The 22,545-nt window shown below is 42.7% G+C and overlaps 1 protein-coding gene across 2 annotated transcripts; it reads right to left on the reverse strand.

Moving 5' to 3' along the window:
- Window positions 1-873: 873 nt before the first annotated feature.
- Window positions 874-21,578, reverse strand: LOC106567372 (uncharacterized). 2 transcript variants are annotated; one of them, XM_014136534.3, is made up of 16 exons: window positions 21,344-21,578; window positions 18,951-19,041; window positions 18,135-18,296; window positions 16,923-17,003; window positions 15,884-15,974; window positions 11,764-11,900; window positions 10,984-11,130; window positions 8,326-8,406; window positions 7,877-7,952; window positions 7,605-7,750; window positions 6,892-7,110; window positions 5,182-5,418; window positions 4,341-4,514; window positions 3,743-3,961; window positions 2,949-3,009; window positions 874-1,941 (listed from the first exon to the last, which is right to left on the reverse strand). In XM_014136534.3, the coding sequence occupies exons 1-16, from the start codon at window positions 21,415-21,417 to the stop codon at window positions 1,754-1,756; spliced, it is 2,184 nt and encodes a 727-aa protein (XP_013992009.1). In that variant the 5' UTR covers window positions 21,418-21,578; the 3' UTR covers window positions 874-1,753. The 2 variants fall into 2 exon arrangements, with proteins under 2 accessions (XP_013992009.1, XP_013992008.1); XM_014136533.3 differs by having other exon boundaries at window positions 10,984-11,133.
- Between the last annotated feature and the right edge of the window lie 967 nt (window positions 21,579-22,545).

Genomic DNA, 22,545 nt, shown 5'->3' on the forward strand with positions numbered 1-22,545 from the left:
GTGAAGTGCTGGTCCCATGTTTCATGAGCTGAAATAAAATATCCCAGAAATGTTACATACGCAGCTTATTTCTCTCAAATTTGGTGCACTAATTTGTTTACATCCCTGTCAGTGAGCATTTCTCCTTTGCTAAAATAATCCAGCCACCTGACAGGTGTGGCATATCAAGAAGCTGAGTAAACAGCATGACCATTACACAGGTGCACCTCATGCTGGAAGCAATAAAAGTCCACTCTAAAATGTGCAGTTTTGTCACACAACACAATGCCACAGATGTCTGAAGTTTTGAGGGAGTGTGCAAATGGCATGCTGACTGAATGACTATCCACCATAACTGTTGCCAGATGTTCATTTCTCTACCATAAGCCGCCTCCAACATCGTTTTAGAGAGTTTGGCAGTACGTCCAACTAGCCTCACATCCGCAGACCACGTGTAACTACGCCAGCCCAGGACCTCCACATCTGGCTTCTTTACCTGCGGGATTGTCTGAGACCAGCCACCGGGCCAGCTGGTGAAACTGAGGAATATTTCTGTCTGTAATAAAGCCCTGTTGTGGGCAAAAACTAATTCTGATTGGCTGGGCCTGGCTCCCCAGTGTGTGGTCCTGGCACCCAACTGGGTGGGCTTATGCTCTCCCAGGTCCACCCATGGCTGCGCCCCTGCCCAGTCATGTAAAATAAATATATTAGGGCCTAATGAATTTATTTCAATTGACTGATTTCCTTATATGATCTGTAACTCTGTAAAATTGTTGCATGTTGTGTTTATGTTTTTGTTCAGTTTACTTACTACTAAACATCACTAAAAATAATAAAAGTATAATCAAGAAAATATTATCAGTCCAAGTTGATATTAAAAGCATTTGGCAGGAATAAGAGAAATGTAATGTACTTTTTATTGTAAATAAACACCTCAAACAAAGTAGAAGAAACAAGCCACACAAAGAAGAGCAACATTTGGCAGAGGTAGTAGCACAATGCAGAAAGTCCTTTTAAGCCCTCAAAGTTTGCTTTGTGATTTCATAACATTGAATAAATAATACAGATGTTGCTATTTTTTAGCTTTGTGGAATGCTTTTTACAGCTTACAACCAAAGACAAGTCGTCTGAGGATAGAATATAATAATTATATAATATACTAATCAAAAAGTTAACACAATAAAAAGCATGGAAACAGGACGGTATTCAAGAAAATGTTCATAAATAGTACAAAAAGTCACAAAATGTAAAATATGAAGCCCAATGCAGTGCACAGTAGCCTACACACAGTAGTGGAAAAAATATACATTTTCAAGCGCCCAGGGTTAAAAACTATGTACATTTTGCACTTTCATTAATGCTACAATATCAGGCAGTGGTAGGCTGTTTCCTACCTTTTCATACTGTTATGTGGGAAAGTGATTTTGCTGAATCATGTTTATCTGCATTAACATACAGTACAGTAGTGCAGCTTAAATACAAATACCGTACTCTTATCACACCCACATAAAGCATTCTTCTGACTACTGAATATCTAACAAATACATTGTTTATGAGGTTTGTGGATGATATGGTGTGTCTCAGATGGCACCCTATTCCCTATACAGAGCATGACTTTTAAACAGAGCCCAGTGCACTAAATAGGGAATAGGGTGCCATTTGGGACACAAGCATAATATGCAGTAGTGAGCTTCCACAGTGGTTTTTTTATGTCTCTCTGATGGGGATCTGTTGTTTGCACACGTCCAGACGAGCGCAAGTCCATTGTTTGGTTTTATAACCATCTCTGCTGGTTGGTAGCCATGGCACCCAGGCCTCTGGCCCCGAAGTCTAATCCCGTCCGGTGTGGCGAAATTCCAGACATGGGCTGAATCATCCCAGTATTGCAGTCGTACTCCCAAATGTTGTCATAGTCCATTTGCTGGTCATCTGGCTCAGATGGTTCAAGGTACGAGTTGTGATCTGTGGGGGCAAGAGAAACGATTCCCAGGCTTTTAGTTTTATAGCAGTAGAAGAAGAAGAATAGAAGACCTCGCCCAGATTGGGAAACAGTTTTGGACCAGGTCCAATGTATATAACTCTCTCATGGTGTGTGTGAACTGCCTTATTCGGCTTAACATATAATCGTACTGTACTGTAAAACCAGTACTGTGGCATGCCTATACAACATCACCCACGTTTGTCCTCTGTTTTCCCCTGGGAATTGTGCAAAAACATACAGTTTGAAATTATCACCTGGAATGTCCTAATATCCAATTATATAGTGGGTTATATTTGGAGATAACCTCTTAAAACTCATCCTGTTTTTATATTAGATAAAAGGACCCATAGATATGAGCTAGAGAGAGTAGCCCTTGCCCAGTTGTGTGCTGTCAATCACAGCTAGTAGTAACCCAGTCTGGAACAGTGTTCTCTTACACTGGATTTCCCCCCCATGAGACACCTGCACACATGGCATTTAAAGCTGGCCTAAGCTCCATTTCATTGGCACATCTGTGCATTTCCTGCACTTTTCTCTCTGCAGAGATAGCCTGTCTGACTGCATGCTGACAGTGACAGACACACCCAGTCCAATAGTCTAACGTTCTATACTATACCGGCCTATACTGTATGTGTAAATATGCCCTGTTTTTCTTGGAAGTGGTAAAACTACAGTCCCCCTATGAATAGACTTCTGTGTCATTGAGGATTTTGAAGCAAATTGTTACCAACTAAGGGTGATTTTAGTGGGATTTAAGTGTGTGATTGACAATGTGACAATATCATAGAGAGGTGAGCATTCCTTTTTTTTGTCAGAAAGAAATGCTAAATACATAGTAAGCTAAAGGTAACCAACTTATTTGCTGTTTCAGTTTTAAAACATAGCATAACATAGTATAATTTTCTGGTCCTAACAGTACAAGGTGAAGAATGTTGTTCCATTGTGAGTGCAGTGTGCAAGTTTACATGAGCATGCTTGACATTCTTACCTGATGAGAAACCATATAGCATCTGGGTGGTGTTCATAGCAGGCATCACGGGGAAGACCCTCTGTTAAAAGATGAGGACACAAAGTTGCTTCACATGTACAAGAACAACAAATAGTACTTTAGAGAGGATTATTATAGAGTACAACAAATGGAGATTATACCCACAGTATTCCAAATAAATATGATTGATCCATAATGCATTAACTATGGCCGGAATTGAAACCTTACAGCGCTGTCAACAATGTGCCTTTTAAAGGCAATGTTCCTGTGTTTGTGGAGATTGCATTCAAGGTAAAGGCTGCAGATGTCGGCTTAATTCGAGAGCTTGGGAATACAAGGTTATATCTGCACAAAGATGATCCTGAGATAATTGGCTTTAAAGTTCCGAACCCTCATTGGTTTGAATGGTGTCAGCATTCTTTATCTTACATTCTTTTTATTTAACAACATGAATTGGGATATTTAGAGTACTACATACTGTAGGTAGATAACATTGTACAGAACAAGGCTATGTCAATAACTATAATTTTGACAAAAATGAAGATAAAACCTTATAGTCCCAAGCTCTCATTAGAAATTACCTTTGAATGTCAAGCGCTACAATGCTACAACACAGTATGGATTGAATCCCGGCCACATGCTTACCATACATACAACGTTAAATAAATATTGCATTTACAACTCCACACTGTAAGTCGCATTGGCCCGTATAAATAAAGTGTCTCAGAGTAGGAGGGATCTAGGATCATCATTCACGCTTTGTGAATGTGAGTCAATGAGTTTCAGTTTCTCACCTCCTCTTGCACTGCTTTGGGTGCAGGCAGCAGCCTCAGTCTGGAGACGGCCTTAGCTTTCTGGTCTGGCCCCTGAGGGCCCTCCATCTCCAGCCCCTGGCCCTGGGTGAGTACGAGACTCCTCCGGCAGCGCTTGCCTAGGGGAGGGGTGCGCAGCTGGAAGGAGGAGGGTAAGAGATGAGGGTCCTGCTGCTGCTGTGGTGGTCCTCTCACACACTGCTGTTGAGGGTCGGAGGAAGAGAGCATGAGAAAGCTATCAGGTCAAATTGGTAGTAGCAATAGAAGTAGAATGCAAGTAGTAAAGTACTTTGTGGTAAATGTTAAAAGGGCCACATAGATTTGATTGATTGAAAGGAATTGAATTGAACATGGAAAATGTTTTGAAATTAAATGTCCCAATTTACATTACTAGCATTTATTAACTGGATGAAGTATCTGTCCAATGACAGTCATGCATATAAATCCACTGAAGAGAAATGGATCTCAACCCTGCCAATGTGTCAATACTGAGACTAGAGTCTAGACACAAAACTTAAATTCCCGGGTGCGCTTGTGGTGTAAACTGAGACGTTTGAATCCAGTATCATGACCCACTTACCGCTGGCTGCTGCCTGAGCCGGCTCTCCTCCTCCTGGGCATAGATGTCGGGGGTGCAGGGCTCGTCATACAGGGGCGACAGGGGCTGCCGAGGGGCGCACATGTCCGAGTGCCGTTGGGGGGCAGAAAGCGACGCGTACTTCAGGGACGTCTGTGGAGTGCTCCAGCTGTTGGACTGATCACACAGGGATTTCCAGCGGTTATCATTATTATTCCGTCACTCACAGTCAGTCTTTGCTCTCAGCACAGTACATGAATGGCCATTCTCTTTACTAGCGCTCTCACGCTCAGGGACTAGCAGACGCTAATCATTTAAGCCACACTTAGTGCTGGGATTTAGGGTAGGGTTACCAAGCGGAGAGATGGGGCTAATCTCAGACATGATCTACAGAGGGGTCGGGGGAGTTGGAGGGTGTAGTCTACTAGCGTGACAACTGTCTGAGTTCGTGTGCAGTGTGTGACTCGTGGAGTGTATGCCGCTAGCCTGCTACACTGATCTGTCTTTAGTGTCTTTAGTGGGGCGGAGTAAAATAGGCTGCTCTCCCTGAGTGCTGTCTGATTTAGTTTAGGAACCCAATGATAGCCGAAGGTTACGGAAAGTTGTTTCCTGTCCAGCACTTATGGGGTAATATCTTCCCTAAGACATATCTACTGAATTAAGCTGGAGAGGTACTGTAACATATCGTTTTACACCGTTGGCAACTATCCTTCTGCTCCTTTAACTGACAGCCCTGTTGTTTTGTGGTAGACTGTTTCGGTTCTAGCACATATGATGAACAGCAAAGCATAGTCCCAGAGGGAATATTCCATAATCAAGTTAGCGACCAGGCTGAAGTTAGTACCTTGACGAGAGGGGCCATCTCCAGATACTGTTGGGTGCTGGCGCGGTCACAGTGCAGGCCTGAGTAGGGCATGTTGTACACCGGCCCCTCAGGGGTGAGGTAGGAGCAGCGCTGCGGGGAGGAGTAGCGCTGCGACAAAGGTCGGAGGTCGCGCTCAGGCCTGGTGTGGGATGACACGCTGTTGCTGCAGCTTCCCAGTCGAGCCATCTCGGTGGACGTGGGCCGACTGGAACTGTACTGTAAGGACACACAGACAGAGGGAAAAGGTCAAGTATGCTCAGTAACATCAAAACTAACAGGGGTGATGCGAATTAACACAAAAGGGTGGTGTCCCGGACCCAGACTAAGTCTCGTTCTGAACTAAAAAGCACCAAGATATTCTCCATTGAGCATGCTTTTTAGTCCAGGGCTTAATTTGGATCTGGGAAATCAGCCCAAAGAGTTCAAACAAATCTGTAATCTGGCGAACCTGTTATGACGCTATTGTTCCTATACCCGCCCTGAAAAGTAAAGTTGTATTCCTGCTTTGCTTGAATAGCACCCAAAGTCTAGCTGATGTTATTCGTTGCCAAAGTCTAAGCAAGGAAAGTTGAAGATTTCAAATCATCTTAATATGTACCGGGGAGGTGCAGTTCAGTAGCTACAAGTAGGCTACACACGACATGTTTTCTGGGCAGAGAGCTTTTCCCGCTATAAGCTAATTGGATGAGCGACCAGTCTGCAGGGTCCTTCGTTCTTTAGGGAGACCGATCAAGGTCTTGATCGCATACGGCACTTCTGTTGATTCTTGAGATCTTTCTGTTCTCAGGTAAACTGTTGATTGCTAAGGCAGCGAGTAAGTGCCCCTAATTTTTTTATGGTCAAATGTGTCTTTATGGTGAAAAAACAAATATGTTTTGATCTCGTTTTCGGGAGGCTTCAGGACTTCAGTGTTGGCTTGGGTTGTAACAGGAGAGGCATGGTCTAGACCTTGGTTAATAATTCACCTTTGGAAACGAAAAGTGCTCCTACTGCTCTGCCCAACTCCACCAAAACAAACAAGCTCTTTCATGATAGAGTCCTGTGGACATCAGATACATGCTTTATACCAGCTACGTAAATACCCCCACCACAGAGCAGAGCCTTACAACACCACATGCCGTAGTGTAAAAGTACATAAATTAACTTTACGTGGGCATACCAGTAGTACACACTCAAATTTAATCTAGTTTCTTAGTAGAAAACAGACCTCGGTCAAATACTTTTGAACACTGTTTTTGAGGTGTACTTCATTGAGCTTGGAGTTCGCAATTTCATGTTAATTTAATAGTTTTATTTTGCTAATTGTGGGCTGCTGTCTGTAATTGTTGCCTAATATCTCTCTAGGAGCTGATCCGTCGTCAGGATTGTGGAATAAGTCGAATGTTAAGGTAAGATTTGAATGGAGGAAGCTGATCCAAGATCAGCGCTTGCCTTTCTTTTGATCCTATCAGTATTGACACATGCTCCAATGATGCACTTGTGAACGCTCTCTTTACGTGGTGTTCTGGGAAGCACATGACAATTCTGGCCGTTATAGGAACAATGCATCGTTAAAACACTCGTAAGTTCCATCGCTATCAGGAAACCAGGCCCTGGACAACCTAAACCAATTGCAGCTTGAGTATCTGAATGTATTTGACCTATGTATTTGATCCAGGTCTGGTAGAAAGTGTTCAAATGCAGACTTACACACAGGGGTTCTGTGTACCCTGGGGACAGAGGGTTGTCCTCGTGTCTGGGGGGGAACTGGAGGTGGTGGGATCCAGACCCTGACCCCCGTCCACTGTGGGACTGGCCCAGCATCAGAGACTCACTCCGACCCTGGCTGTTCCGACCCTGGCTGTTCCGACCCTGGCTGTTCCGACTCTGGCTCTGGCTGTTCACACTCCACCTGTCAAACTCTGGAGCCTAGTTGGAATAATACAGCACGATGTGTTAACAAATGAAACCAATCAAACGTACAGTTGAACACAGGTAAAATTGAGGTGGAATATGGTTTGAGTTGCACATTAATGGATCATAAATAAGACAACGTGCTTGCACCAAACCAAAACAAGGTAACTTAGAATGGGTAAATTAATGCAAGATTCATAGCCTTGATATGGCAATAGCCTCCAATATAATGCTGTCCATAGGGGTTCCAATAGAATAGAATGAGGCTATAGTCAAATCAGGGCTACCAAACATATTGCTGCTCTCGGATCAGTTTTGCCTTTTAGATCATAATGAATATGAATAGGAGGAAACTGATCCTAAGATCCTAAGTGTCCTACTCTGAGACACTACATGGATAATTAAAGATAGAGTCCTTAGTTGCTCCATCCATTTTTGGACTCCAACTCTTATTGTTCTAATCTAGGATGGTCCTGAGCTAACGATGGGGGTTGGGGGGGGTGTCTCACCTCTCTTGGCGTGGGGGTGTAGATGATGTCATATACGGGGGGCGGGGGACTGAGCACGGGGACATCAGAGGCTTTGAAGTACTGGATCCAGTCGCAGAACTCACTCTTATCAAGACAGGACACCACGATAGGGTTTATCAGCTTGCCTGGGAAAGCAGAGCCAGTTAATGGATTCAGCCACTCATTGGAGTGTGCATGAGGCAATTTGCACTTAAGTGAACTTAATTTGCAATTTACATTTAAAAATTAGTGTAGCTCAGCGATCAAGTTACCTTCGATCATGAAGGTGTTGGGCTTGACGTCCTGGCAGGGTGTGGTCACAGTGATCATGTTGAGTGGAAGTTTCCCCTGCGATCACACACACACACACACACACACACACACACACACACACACACACACTGTTACACACACTTCTGACACACAGACAGATCAGAGGGAGACGATAGCAAACATGACAAAGTATGTCCTTGAGTGTAATCAAGGTGTCATAGGCTATGAGTCACTCATACGAGCTAGAGGTGAGACTAGGTTCAGAGCTGTACATCTACTGTATGCTAAATATCTATACTGCAGCTAAGAGTAAGCCTGAGTACCAGTCTGTTTATGATTTCACTCCAACTCCTTGGCATGACAAGGATTTGACATGATGCCACAAACAGATCTGGGACCAGGCTAGCTAAGAGTCTATCCATGGTTCAGCGGGACGTTTTAAAATTACCTTGTAGAACAGGCCGTGGCACTCTTCTGATAGGATGATCAGAGTGGTGGGGTACATCACCAGTAGTCTGTCACTATGCTCCTATAGTGGACACAAAAGCAACAATCAACTCTCACTGCATTCAATAGCTAATTCAATGTTCAGTATCTTGCCATGGTGCGGATGTTTGTCTCTCAGGCTGATACAGAGAGACTCATCCATGCTTTCATTACAAGCAGTCTTGACTACTGTAATGCTCTCCTGTCTGGTCTACCCAAGAAAGCCATTGGTCAACTGCAAAACATACAGAATGCTGCAGCACGGGTACTGACCAAGACCAAACGGAGAGAACACACATTATACCGGTTTTAAGGTCTCTGCACTGACTGCCTGTGAGTTTTAGAAATAATTGTAAGATTCTTCTATTGGTTTTTAAATCAATCCACGATTGTGCACCCCAATACATGAGACATGCTTTAAGTTATGTACCCAGTAGGTCCCTCAGGTCCTCTGGCACTGGCCTTTTAACTATTCCAAAGCCTAAGACCAAGAGGCATGGAGAGACAGCCTTTAGTTATTATGCCCCCAGCCTCTGGAATAGCCTGCCAGAGAACCTGAGGGGTGCCGAAACGGTGGACATACTTAAAAGAGATCTTACAATATAACTTTTTAGCTTTGCTTTTCCTTAGGGTGCTTTTTAGTAATTCCGTTTTTGTTATTCTTTAGTTTTTTTATCCTCTTATGTTTGTTGTGTAGTAAATATTTCAGTTTTTATTTTAATCGTTTTTTATTCGTTTTTTTCCTGTGAAGCACATTGCTTTACATTCCATGTCTGAAATGTGCTGTGTAAATAAAGCTTGATTTGATTTGATTTAGATTGTATCTTGTGTTCAGTGTAAGATGAAGTGCTATGTCTTCGAGCTAATGTGTGTTCAGGTCAGAAGCAGTGTTGCTGTTACACAGTTCTACTGGGCTTTCTGTGTCAAATATTAAAGGCCCTTACAATGAAACAGTAGCTAAATGCAAGTGGGCTGTTATCTCCCCGACCGTGTGTGAGCGCGTGTGCTTGCATGTGTGCGTGCCTGACAGACAGCTGACGTTACAGCTGTGAGGTGAGTCAAGTTGTTGCTTTAGCCAAGCAACTGCCTTTCACACACCCAGTTTACGAGCCCTCAAACTCTTCTCCCGGAGACTTCAAGCAGCCTACTGCTATTTCCCACCAAACATTAATTTGCAGATTTACCCGCAGGCTACATGAGTAATGTTTTTTGATAGGATTAAGCCTAGTCAGCAATGGCCTTTATGTATTTCTTTGGCTGCTGTCCTGTTTGGCTAGCAGAGTAACATGTTTTGTAGGAGTCTCAGTAACTGTAGTAGACTCCTGTACTGCCCATACCCTTCTACAAGGTATGGGTCACAGCAGACAACACAGCCCACTCCTTATGCACTATGTAGTGTGTGTGTGTGTGTGTGTGTGTGTGTGTGTGTGTGTGTGTGTGTGTGTGTGTGTGTGTGTGTGTGTGTGTGTGTGTGTGTGTGTGTGTGTGTGTGTGTGTGTGTGCTGTGTGTGTGTGTGTGTGTGTGTGTGTGTGTGTGTGGACGTGTTTAATTATACTTGTGGGGACCAGAAGTCTCCATAAAGAATAGTAAACGAACAAAAATTTTACTAGCCGTTAGTCCTCACAAGGTCAAATGCTATTTCTAGGGGGTTTAGGGTTAAGGTTAGAATTAGTGTTAGAATTGGGTTTAGGCTTAGGGGCTAGGGTTACGGTTAAGGTTAGGTTTTCAGGGTAAGGGTACGGGTTAGGGGTTAGGGGAAATAGGATTTTGAATGGGACTGAATTTGTGTCGCCACAAGGTTAGTTATACAAGACTGTGTGTGTGTGTGTGTGTGTGTGTGTGTGTGTGTGTGTGTGTGTGTGTGTGTGTGTGTGTGTGTGTGTGTGTGTGTGTGTGTGTGTGTGTGTGTGTGTGTGTGTGTGTGTGTGTGTGTGTGTGTGTACATTTTGTTAGTCCCCACAAGGTTAAATGCGATTTCTAGAGGGCTTAGGGTTACGGTTAGAATTAGTGTTAGAATTAGGTTTAGGGTTATGAGCTAGGGATAGTTTTAGGGTTAGGAGCTCGGGTTAAGGTTAGGTTTAGGTTAAGGTTAGGTTTTGGGGTTAAGGTTAGGGTTAGGGAAAATAGGGTTTTGAAGGGGACTGAATTGTGTGTCCCCATAATGTTAGTTATAGAATACTGTGTGTGAGACAGTGAGCTCTGCGGTAAATGCTATTGATTGATGATGTTATTTTTACTCATTCTCAGATCCCTGCTGTCAGTCTGATAATGGGTAGGAGTCATAACTGTCTACTGGACAACTCCACGAATCGTCTAGTTTCGCAAAACATCTTAGCAACAGTCAAGACCATGAATACACTATCTTATTCATCTATCTTAATATGTTTTCTTTTTTTATGCGCAAGTGGATTGTGCGCATTCAGGGTTCTTTGTTTTAGTGATATCTGAATATTAATGTCAAACTTCCAGAGAAGATGGACAAATGTTCACATTTTTTACTGACACGTCATGTTTTAGTGGCTATAATGTTTCAGTGGCAGGTTCTTACGTTTCAGTGACTGGTTGTAATGTTTCAGTAACATGACAGGTTATAACATTTCAGTGAGGTGGGTGTTGTACCTGGCATGGGAGGTGCTGAAGGTGGACTTTGGTCACATAGGTGATGGGCCCCAGACTCTCACGCTGAGAACCCTCCCACTCAAAGATGGGCTCTTTACTGATGGAGTTCCTCAGCTCCTCTCTCCCTTCCGTGCTCTCCTCTACTTTCTGCTAGAAACAGGTAGACATGTTTACATTAGCGAGGCATGGAAATAATCAACTTTACCCCACCAGTTATGAAGGATAAACATTAAACACATAGCAGAACTTCTCCACAGTATGAGCTATTACTGCCATAATTTTGGGGCTTTTCCTAATTTAATAGTGGCACAATCATACGTAAATAATATCGTATACAACTGTATAATGAAACAAATTGTTCCTACACCAGCTGTTACTATTGGAGGTGGTACAGAAGCAACATAGCATTCATTATTTTTTGCTTTTGTTTTCATTCTCAGAACATTGCATTGCTGAAACGTGCCCTTATACTTGTATTTCATCACCTATTTAATATATGTGATCAGCCTTTTCCACACACGTGGGTGTAGCCATACTATGACCCAGTGCAGATGTGAGTCTAGTGATGTGGTCGTGGTGCGGTCACAGTCAAGACCGCTCCCTGGGATCATGATGCCCTCAAGGAGAGACAGCCATGACTCAACACATCCTGTTGATGGATGACTTTTTAACATCAGGATCAACCCAGGGTGTAGCTCCTACGTTGGCCTACTTAACTGGTTTTCTTTCCTTCAATTCCATCTGACCTGCCATACAAATGAAACAGTATTATTTGATTACCTTAACCCTGGTGTAGGTCTCGAGAGGTGCAATGGGGGTGCCCCCGTTGATCTCGATGTGTTCTTTGAGCAGGCCAAACCACAGGTCCATCTCCTCCTGGTTGCAACAGTAGACAATGATGGGGTTCAGGCTGACACCTGCAGGGGTCAAAGATCATGGGGTCAGAGGTGTCAAAAGGGAAGTGGCTGGCCACCAATGCTTCCAACTGAAGCCCTACCCTATTTATTTACAAATAGAAAGCTCTACGTTATGCCAATGGCAGCTTGTCATCGCCGGTAAATCATGCTTTTGGGTTTCCCGCTATTTCAGAAAGAAACTATGTAAAAAAATATTTATAAATAAGTAGAGCTCCCTGTCATTACACATTCTGTCAAACTTCCACAAAATATCCCCTGTAGCGTCAAAACAGGTTCGGTTACGTGTGAAACCACTGACTTACAGTGCATTCGGAAAGTATTCAGACCCCTTGACTTTTTCCACATTTTGTTACGTTACAGCCTTATTCTAAAATGAATGAAATTGTAATATTTTCTCTCATAGATTTACACACAATACCCCATAATGTAAAGCAAATAAATGGTTTTCAGAATTTTTTGCAAATTTATAAAAATAATTTAACGGAAATATCACAGAACGATGGAGGCCACTGTGTTCTTGGGGACCTTCAATGCTGCAGAAATCTTTTGGTACCCTTCCCCAGATCTGTGCCTCGACATAATTCCTTCGACCTCATGTCTTGGTTTTTGCTCTGACATGCACTGTCAACTGTGGGACCTTATATAGACAGGTGTGTGCCTTTCCAAATCATGCCCAATCAATTGAATTTACCACAGGTGGACTCCCATCAAGTTGTAGAAACATCTCAAGTATGATCAATGGAAACAGGATGCACCTGAGCTCAATTTCGAGTCTCATAGCAAAGGGTCTGAATACTTATGTAAATAAGGTACTTCGGTTTTATTTTATACATTTACCAACATTTCTAAAAACCTATTTTCACTTTGTCGTTATGGGGTACATTGACGTGGGAAAAATGATTAAATTCATTTTAGAATAAGGCTGTAACGTAACATAATGTGGGAAATGTCAAGGGGTCTGAATACTTTCCGAATGCACTATACACGTAAACCATTACAGGAGAGCGTGTGTGACCTGCGCCAGTATTCATAAAGCATCTTAGATCATGACTGCTGATCTAGGATCAGTTCCCCCATGTCCATGTGATCTTATTCATTATGATCTAAAAGGTAAAACTGGTCCTAATTCACCACTTCTACTTTGAGATGCTTGACACATATGGCCCCTGCCCTCTTTAGCCTCCTAACAGCTCGCCTAGCGGAGACCTAAGCCCACCTTCCTCCGGACTGCCTTCCTTCCCAAGAGGAATGTAGCCTACAGATCCTGATGTTAAAAGAGCTGGAATCTCCCTTTATCAGCCCTACACATACCAAAGATAACAGGCGAGATAGCCTCTTTCATTCCATTCCCACGCCTTTGTCATTGTTAGCAGGGCAGGCCCCAGGCATAAGTGACATAAGCGATTGCTTAGGAACTGCTCTCAGCTTACTTTGGAGAGTTGGAATAGTAGAATACACAAAGTGCAAGTTCAAAATGTGGTTGTGCATTAGCTGTTTTTCTCTTGTTATGTCAGTTACTGACAATCACTCAATATCATTAACATGGCATTACTCATGGCAAAATCTTTAGAATATCGGGAAATTAGCTTTAAAACTGTACAAATTTCTCTCCACCCTATGGCAAAATGGGAATAATTGCAGGTATTGTGTTATAAAATTGCAACATTTTCTCTCCGCCCCATGGCAAAAAGTGTAGAACTGCAGGATATTTACTTTAAAACTTAAATATTTCTCTCAGCCGTCAAGAGGAGGCCACTAAAAGGTTTTTCCCCCTTCCACCAAATCTTGCCTTGGGCCCCCAAAAGGCTAGGGCTGGCCTTGATTGTCAGGAACGCTTGCCTTGCCAGCTGACTGTTCCCTAATCGGCAGCCTTGCTGCTCTTATTTGTAGATTTTCTTTCTATTCATTCCAGCTTTAATTTTTGCCCTTGAACATGACACTCCCTCGATTTAGGCATTTTTCCACGGGTCAAGTGAGGTCGGAGAAAGCCTGACAGAGGGTATGACAGGTTATTTCTGCAGTCTAGGCCTATTGTTCTGACCTGTCCACCTCATTAGTGGTCTGGCTGATGTTAATAAGTGAAATTAGCAAACTTATAGGAGTGCGAGAGTCCGGACTACGGGTAGCGCTGTTGACTCCGGACTTCTGAGCCCATTGTGTCCAGCTCCCACTTCCTTCCCTTCGCCACACTTTCCTGGCTGTGTTGCCCTCTCATCTGTCTCATCCCCCTCTCATTTCAAATGTATCTCTATCAGAATACAAAAAATATGAAAAAACAGACTTACTCAAGTTATGACTGTTGCGACATGACCCTAACTAAACCTTTGTAGGAACTTCCCGGGACTTTCTAGGGAGTGTACGTGTGCCTATCCATCATGCTAAGTCAACTCCTGTTGGGGCTTACAGTAAAGCTGATTCATCAGTGTAGCAATGAGGAAGATGTGAAAGATTTTCATTCCGCGATATCGCTGCTGAACACAATCTCTCACTTGACTCAGAGTTTCGTCATGCTAACTCTACATGTGTTTCCAGTCAAGTGCACTGCAGCCTCCCTCTAGGTAAATAAAGGCTCTCTCAGAACAGGGAAAACATCTGAAACACAATATTTAATTAAATCAGTTTGTTCCAAGAAGTATCTCTGAATGTGAAGTATGTTTGGCCATGCGTAACAAAGAAAACATTTTGGGAATTATAAAGAAATACAAATAAAGAGACTTCGAATTCTCCATGACTTGAGCTGACTTCATGTGTCTACAAAAAGTATCATATTAGTGTCATGTTGAATTCAGAGAAACAACGAAGATCCCATTATCAAACACACTTCAATCCCAAACCATTCCAATTCTAGCCCAGTTGCCAGGTATGTCTGTGCTTTAGCCAACTCCTTTGACCTTCATTGTCATGCCATAGAACAGACAATAGAGAAGCTGACTAAGGCATATCAGATATGGCAACCATGCTCAAATTAAGCTTACAACTATTTTTGGTCATCATTATCAAAGACACAGTGAAGTTGATAATGAAGTCCTTGAACATTTGGAGATCAGGGCAAAGCCTCTGATCTAGGATCAGTTTTGCCTTTAAGGTAGTAATTAATAAGATTACATGGACAGATCCTAGATCAGCACCTCTACTTTGAGATGTTTGTGGATACGGGCCCAGATCCCAAGAGTCCAAACTAGTAGGCGTTAATTAGGGTGCCCCTGGAATGTGCTATAGATTATATGTCTTCACAGGGCTGAGAGCGGGCCCTGGCCTTTCTTCCTCGACAGCTGAGAGAGTTCAGGGGCACCTGTTGTATAACAAGTGGGGCCTTCAAGAGAGGCTTGGCCCCCTGACCGAGAGCAGAGAGGGGCAACTCTAGTTAGTTTTGGTGGTTGAGGGGAGGTGAAAGGGGTCATGGCACTTTTGAATCACCGGAACGTCGGAACATAGGAAACGCCACCAGTTGAAAATAGCATGTGATGTTCGGCTTGGGATCGTGAAAGTGAATGTGGGCTCTGTCTGTCTTTGCTGAGAGAGAAACGAAACTTGAGAACCGTGCGCTTTACGTCATGTTTATGCACACGTCATCCATTGACAGCAATACAAGATTTCCGTGACAGTCGAGTTATGTGCTCGCATCTCAAGTAACTTTGAGACTGGTTGAAAGAAGACGGGCATTTAGACACTACAATATTGGTGTTTTTATGCAAATGTGAACCAACATTCCTATATTTTTGTCTCAATTGTTGAGAATAAAACCTTGTCTAGCACACCACTGAGTTACAGAGTAGCTTGAAGCTTGCCTGTGAATCATAAACAACTATAAACAGCCTACAAGACGATTCAATGACAACTCAACACAGACTGATTGGCTATAGTCAATAGAAAATATAAAACAGACAAGTGCAACATCTCAGCGCTCCATGCTGTCTCAGTTCTGAATACCACTAGCACATGAAGTTAATCGTTTTTTCCTTTCAAGTAAAAGGCCAACTCACCGTTGATCTGTAATGCAAATTCCTGGGGTTGGCTGTAGTTACAGTTTTGCTGCAGGTTGCAGATGGTGAGCTCTTTCAAAGGAAGAGTCCCCTGCACAGCACAAAACACAAGTCAAATCTTAGTCATTCAATCATTCCATTTCATCATACAGTATCATTGTCGGGACCATGGCAATATACTATATAGAAAGGATGGGGTACACTGTTTTTCAAGCGTACTGTACATCATAACTTCATTTTTGCCAAATTTGATATTTTTTTCCTTTCTCTGTAAACTTATGGAACATTAACATTTTCGAACCTATATGAATTGAAATCAGTCACTCCCCTTTATGTACTCTGAACATTTTATGACTCTAGGACCGAGAAAATGTTTACAAAATAGCTTCTGAAGTTTGGTGATTTTATGATCATAATTTGTTTCAGTTTTGGAGATTTTTTCATCCAATAGTGACGATATCGTAGTCCGGTCTTGTGTTTTCCTTTCGTAAAAGATTTCAATCTAATTACATTTCTAATTTCCGCAAATATCACTATTAGTTGGCTTGAAACTAAAGCCAGCCAGGTACATTTATGATTGTATCAGGCCTTACATTTGTCATCATTTACTCAATGACTAATATCCAATATCCAGCAGCTTCCCATCCTGTCACTGAGTCTGGTGCGAGTCTAGAGCTAACAAAACATAGACACTGTGCCACAGTGATTCATGACTGCTCATACTTTGTGAGACAGGTTTAGGAGACAGAATCATACTCACTATGTTTACCAACACATAAGCCGTTGGCAAGGAACGTATGTCTAGAGGCATAACAGAGATTGAAAACGATGTAGCCTTTACAATTTAGTCATTTAGCGGATGCTCTTATACAGAGGGACTTACAATCACTGCACGGAAACTACTGTGTCATAGTAAACATTTCCTCACCATTTCAGTGATTTGCGATCATCACTCATTCATTTACAACATTTTGACAGCAATATATCCATAAATAACATAATGGCAGCCTTTGAAAAACAGTTGGTTGGAAAGCCTCACCTGGTAGGTGAGTCCAGTGGTGTTGTTGGAGACAAAATGAAGGTGTGTCTGGAAAAGGTCCAGGTAGCAGTCATGCACATCCTGCAGAGAGAGAGAGGTCATAGCCGATATCGTCAAACCAATCTATGCAGGATTTAAGGTCTGGAACTTGAAGCGAGAACAGTATAACACCAGAATCCCATAATCTACTTTCAGCTTGTCTAATAACACCATCTGGAAAATCACGTTATGACTATATGTCTATTACGGTGGTCCTGAGGGGCAACATAGTCTTTGTTTCTACCCAGACCTCCGCACTCTTTTTCTCTGATGAGCAAAAGGAGTGGCGTCTTGACCCAGTGCAATTGATGTGTCCTAAATGGCACCCTATTCCTTATAAATTACACTACTTTTGACCAGAGCCTAACATCCTGTTGACAGGATGTTATCCTGTCAACAACATCCTGTGTTTCTAACGGGTTGGTCTTATTCTTAATGATCCAATAATGCTGTCAACGTTGATTGGACTGTCATTTTACACCTATAGGCAGTGGTGTGCTCGGACTTGGATTATAAGGACTTGTGTTATTATGGTTTGTCAAGATCGGTGTGGAAGAACTTGACTGGCCTGCACAGAGCCCTGACCTCAACCCCATCAAACACATTTGGGATGATATGGAACGCCGACTGCGAGCCAGGCCTAATCACCCAACATCAGTGCCCGGCCTCACTAATGCTCTTGTGGTTGAATAGAAGGAAGTCTCCGCAGCTATGTTCCAACATCTAGTGGAAAGCCTTCCCAGACGAGTGGAGGCTGTTATAGCAGCAAAGTGGGGACCAAGTCCATATTAATGCCCATGATTTTGGATTGTTCAACGAGCAGGTGTTCACATACTTTTGGTCATGTAGTGTATATAAAGTGATATAAGTGTGTGTGTGTGTGTGTGTGTGTGTGTGTGTGTGTGTGTGTGTGTGTGTGTGTGTGTGTGCGTGCTCGCATGGCCTGGCCTCAGAGCCATACGAAACATACTTTACATATTTCTGAGCACCTCCAAGGGTATGATACCTACTAATGGTGTAGTTACTTCGGGCCTTATTGCTTAAACATAACCTACCGTAATGTAATATATCATACTAAATGGAGTGTCACTGATTTACGTACAGAATAATACGAATTGCCCTGAGACCAAGTTGGTGCGTGTGTGCATGTCTGTGTGTGTAGGTGTGTCTCACCTGGCAGTGGAGAAAACGGAAACGGACTTTAGAATGGTGGACCATTCTGCCGTAGTTCTTGACATTGATGCTGCTCTTCTTCCAGCCGTGGACCGGGTCGTAAGGGAACGGAGGGTCCCACTTAACGTTCTCGATCGTCTGCAGGTCTTTATGGGTCATTTCCTGCAACCGACAATCACGTCAATGAACATTAGACCACTGTACACAACAAAATAACGTAGCCCTTTCCTGTAGTCAAAAAACAAAAGTGCCCTCTTTGGCCCCATGGGTGGAATGTTATTAATATTTTTCATATTTACATCATTAATAAAGTGTTTTCTATGTCAAACAGTTTTGTAATATTTCAGTCTTCTGTGATGTATATAAAGTGTAATATTGGGATGCAAACTCAAAATGTAATACATTTTAACTCTACATCTGACATGGTCCAGGTGTCTCCTTATTCAAAAGCCCTTAACCATGTGTGTGAGGTTTGTACTTTTGTTTCAAAGTAGACTTGTTTAAGATGACCAAGAATCACTCTGTGTGACCTTGATTTAGCCCACTACAGTAAAAGGTTAAATAAGTTTGGTTGTTAAGACAAGACTAACATAGAGGTAATGTGTTTTCTTAAAGGGTTATTTGGTTGTCCCTGTAGGAGAACACTTTTCTGGTTCCAAAGGTACAGGGACAGAAGGGTAGCTCATTGTAGATAGATATATACTGTATACAGGTACGGACATAGTAAGTGTGTTGTCTGATATGGTGAGATGAGACAATATGACATGAAATATGTCTACGGTAGAGAGAGAGATGCATATTTTCAGCAGCCCTTACCTTCCTCGGGGTGACAGTGCAGAGGATATTGATGATGCTGTTGGACTTCTCCTGTCCTTCCTGGGGATAATTTTTACGGAACAAGCGGCTGCTGCTCGGGAGGAGAGGGAGGGAGGAGAGTGAGGGGAGGGAGGAGAGAAGCATGTGTTAGAACTTGCTCTCCCATGTTTACCATACAGGCATGTAGCCTAGCCTATCTGCTTGCTGTGCTACCAGTTGGGTTCCCAATGGCAGATAAAAACAATGAGTTCAAGACAAATGTGTTTCTTTCTGAAGAGTTCTCTTGTCTGGTTTTTGTTTTGAAAGTGTGTGGAGTGTAAAAGAACTGCTTGGTTTCGCATTGTAAATCTGGCCTTTTTTTCCTCTAAGTTCCCATTCCAATCCAACCTTTGCCCTTTTTTTTTCTTGACAGCTTAATGACGTCCGAACATGGTTTGTGTCTCATCGTATCATCTCAATTGACCAGGAACCCCCTTGTTAGTTCCGTTCAATATCACCAATTGAAATGAGCAGAACAATCGGGGCTTGTGTCTGAGATAGGCAGGGCATGAATAGATAAATCAGGCTTCAATGTCTTCCTTTGTCACGACTGACCCCTATCTGTTATCATTAGTGTCACGTCTTTATAACGAAGCTTTTCCGGTGCATTGATAACAGAGGGAGTCAACTTTTACAATCTCCCTCGAGTCTATCTCCCTGTGTCCAATCTGAATGTAGTTAGCATAACAACAAAGATATTGTTCGCGCTATGTGGGAATCAACTTCGGATCAGTATCTGATAACTGACTAACATGACTGGCAAGCATCAATCATCAAATAAAGAGATCACAATTTTGCAGGTTCCTGTTCTTTGAGTTCTGAACAGAACAATATGTTGTGTACACTGACTGTCTGACGCAGTCCAGAAATGTAAATTCGAAGAGGAATGCAGATAATCGATAGGTAGCTGCGAACCTAGCATTCTTTGTGTCACTGGATTGGCATTCACATTCACTCGCTTGGCTCTGTATGGAATACCTGAACTGAACCTGGCCTGTTTCCCTAACACACAGACAGCAGGACATAGAGGAAGTGAGAACACTGATGTTATTGTTCCAAGTTGAACAATCCATTCACCTGTGTGTGTGTGTGTGTGTGTGTGTGTGTGTGTGTGTGTGTGTGTGTGTGTGTGTGTGTGTGTGTGTGGTGTGTGTGTGTGTGTGTGTGTGTGTGTGTGTGTGTGTGTGTGTGTGTGTGTGTGTGTGTATCTGTGTACACGTGCGTAGAGAGAGAGAGAGTGAGAGAGAGCCCACTCTGGAATGTTGATGTACTTGTAGAGTATATTGTTCCAAACAATGTCTTAAAATGAACAAAATCAAAAAGGGTAGTTTTGAGATATTCCTATTAAATAAATGAATGTGAAAATGTGTATTTCAGAATCTAGACATTCTCCATATTTTAGAGCACACTGCAAGGAGTATAATGACACCAATAAGTTGTGTGTATCATGTACGATTCCCAGATCATAAGGTCTTACAGGAGGCATGTATACAGTAGGTCTAAAAAGGGCCTAAAATGGACACACTGATCATGATGAAAAATAAATAATGGTTCGGGATACAAATGTAAAAAGCATGTCAAACATCCTTCCTCCCAATGAGGTTTCTATGTGAGAATTACCAGATCAATCTGAGATACCAAAAATATGTTCCGCTCCCGCAGGCGTGGAATCGCCCATAAGATAAATCCTTTCTCTGAGGGTCAGAAAGTCTTGATTTATTTATACTGATAGTTCATTAAAGTAGCATAGGAAAGTCTTGATTTATTTATACTGATAGCTCATTAAAGTAGCATAAGCTTACAGCACCGTTAATCAATACTTGAGCAGTCGTCCAACCCATACAAGATAATTCTTTCATGACCAGGATGTTGACACTTCATGTTCCGGCAGTGTTCCTATTCTATTCGAACCAGTCTATTCTATTCTAATGGGGCTTAGATCCTGATAAGAGAAAGCAACCATATTATCTGAGAACCGACACATCAGCTTAGATGCAAATAAGAGGCAAATGGTAACTGCAGTACACATACACTTTTAAACACAGTTGTAATTATGGTAAGTGTTCACACAGTCATAACAATATCACTGCTCATGTGCTCTCATGTACCTATGTGATCCTAACTCTGACCCCATAAACCTCACAACCTCCATTTAAACCATACAGCTCAAACGCTGTGAAATACCAGGATTCCCTCCAGCTGAAACAGCGAGTCTAAAATAACACACCACAACGAATGAGCCAGACATGTATGACATTTAGGCTCCGTCTTGAACAAACACCAGAAGTACAGTGAAAAGACAAAGTTGAGTGTTTTGTGAGGGATTTTGTGAGGGATTGTTATTCCATCCTTACCTGTTCCTGCGTATGAAACTCTTGCTGGAGAACCTGAAGTTGTGTTGAGGAACACATGACATGCTGCTCCCCATGTTGCTCTACTGTTGTTGGGGCGGTAACCTCCTCTGTAGACGTCCTGTATTTTATTCCCTGTGTGATGGTGAATGTGTAATCCAAATCGTGGTGTGCTCCTTGCTGAAGTCAGGCAGATACTGAGGGAGAAGTGGGCAGGGCGAGTGCTGTATAGACAGACTGGTGTGTGAGAAGGAGTGAGAGTGTGTGTGTGCAGGGGGAGGGGCTTTGCAGTTGTGTGTGTGTGTGTGTGTGTGTGTGTGTGTGTGTGTGTGTGTGTGTGTGTGTGTGTGTGTGTGTGTGTGTGTGTGTGCGTTTGTGGGGTGAGGGATTTCACACCATGCCTGGGATCCCTCTGTTAAAGCCATTCCACAACAAAGACGTGGCCCTGCGAAATGTGCCATTTCACACTTTTCACCAGCCAAATGGCCTCGTCTCAATGTTTGAAGGCCATCATGAGAAGATACAGGTCACTCTGAATGATGGTGGTGTCAGACTGGGGCATGTCTGAGCATGAAATTGCCTGTGGCGCAAAGGAGTGTTTATTATCGCCCCACATACTTTGAGCACAACAAATTCATTCTGAAATGTAAGTAATGTTAATTTATTTCACCTTTATTTAACCAGGTAGGCCAGTTGAGAACAAGTTCTCATTAACAACTGCGACCTGGCCAAGATAAAGCAAAACAGTGTGACAAACACAGAGTTACACATGGGATAAACAATCGTACAGTCAATAACACAATAGAAAAATGATGTGCAAGTAGAAGTAGAAATACTGGTGTGCAAAAGAGCTGAAAAACAAAAACAAATATGGGGATGAGGTAGGTAGTTGGTTGGTTGGATGGGCTATTTACAGATGGGCTACGTACAGGTGCAATGATCTGTAAGCTGCTCTGACAGCTGACGCTTAAAGTTAGTGGGGGAGATATAAATCTCCAACTTCAGTGATTTTTGCAATTCGTTCCAGTCATTGGCAGCAGAGAACTGGAAGGAAAGGCGGCCAAAGGAGATGTTGGCTTTGGGGATGACCAGTGAAATATACCTACTGGAACGCGTGCTACGGGTGGGTGTTGCTATGGTGACCAGTGAGCTGAGCAAAGACTTATAGATGACCTGGAGCCAGTGGGTTTGGTGACGAATATGTA

Source organism: Salmo salar, chromosome 13 (genome assembly GCF_965601325.2).
Source record: "Salmo salar chromosome 13, fSalSal1, whole genome shotgun sequence".
Classification (NCBI taxonomy): domain Eukaryota; kingdom Metazoa; phylum Chordata; class Actinopteri; order Salmoniformes; family Salmonidae; genus Salmo; species Salmo salar.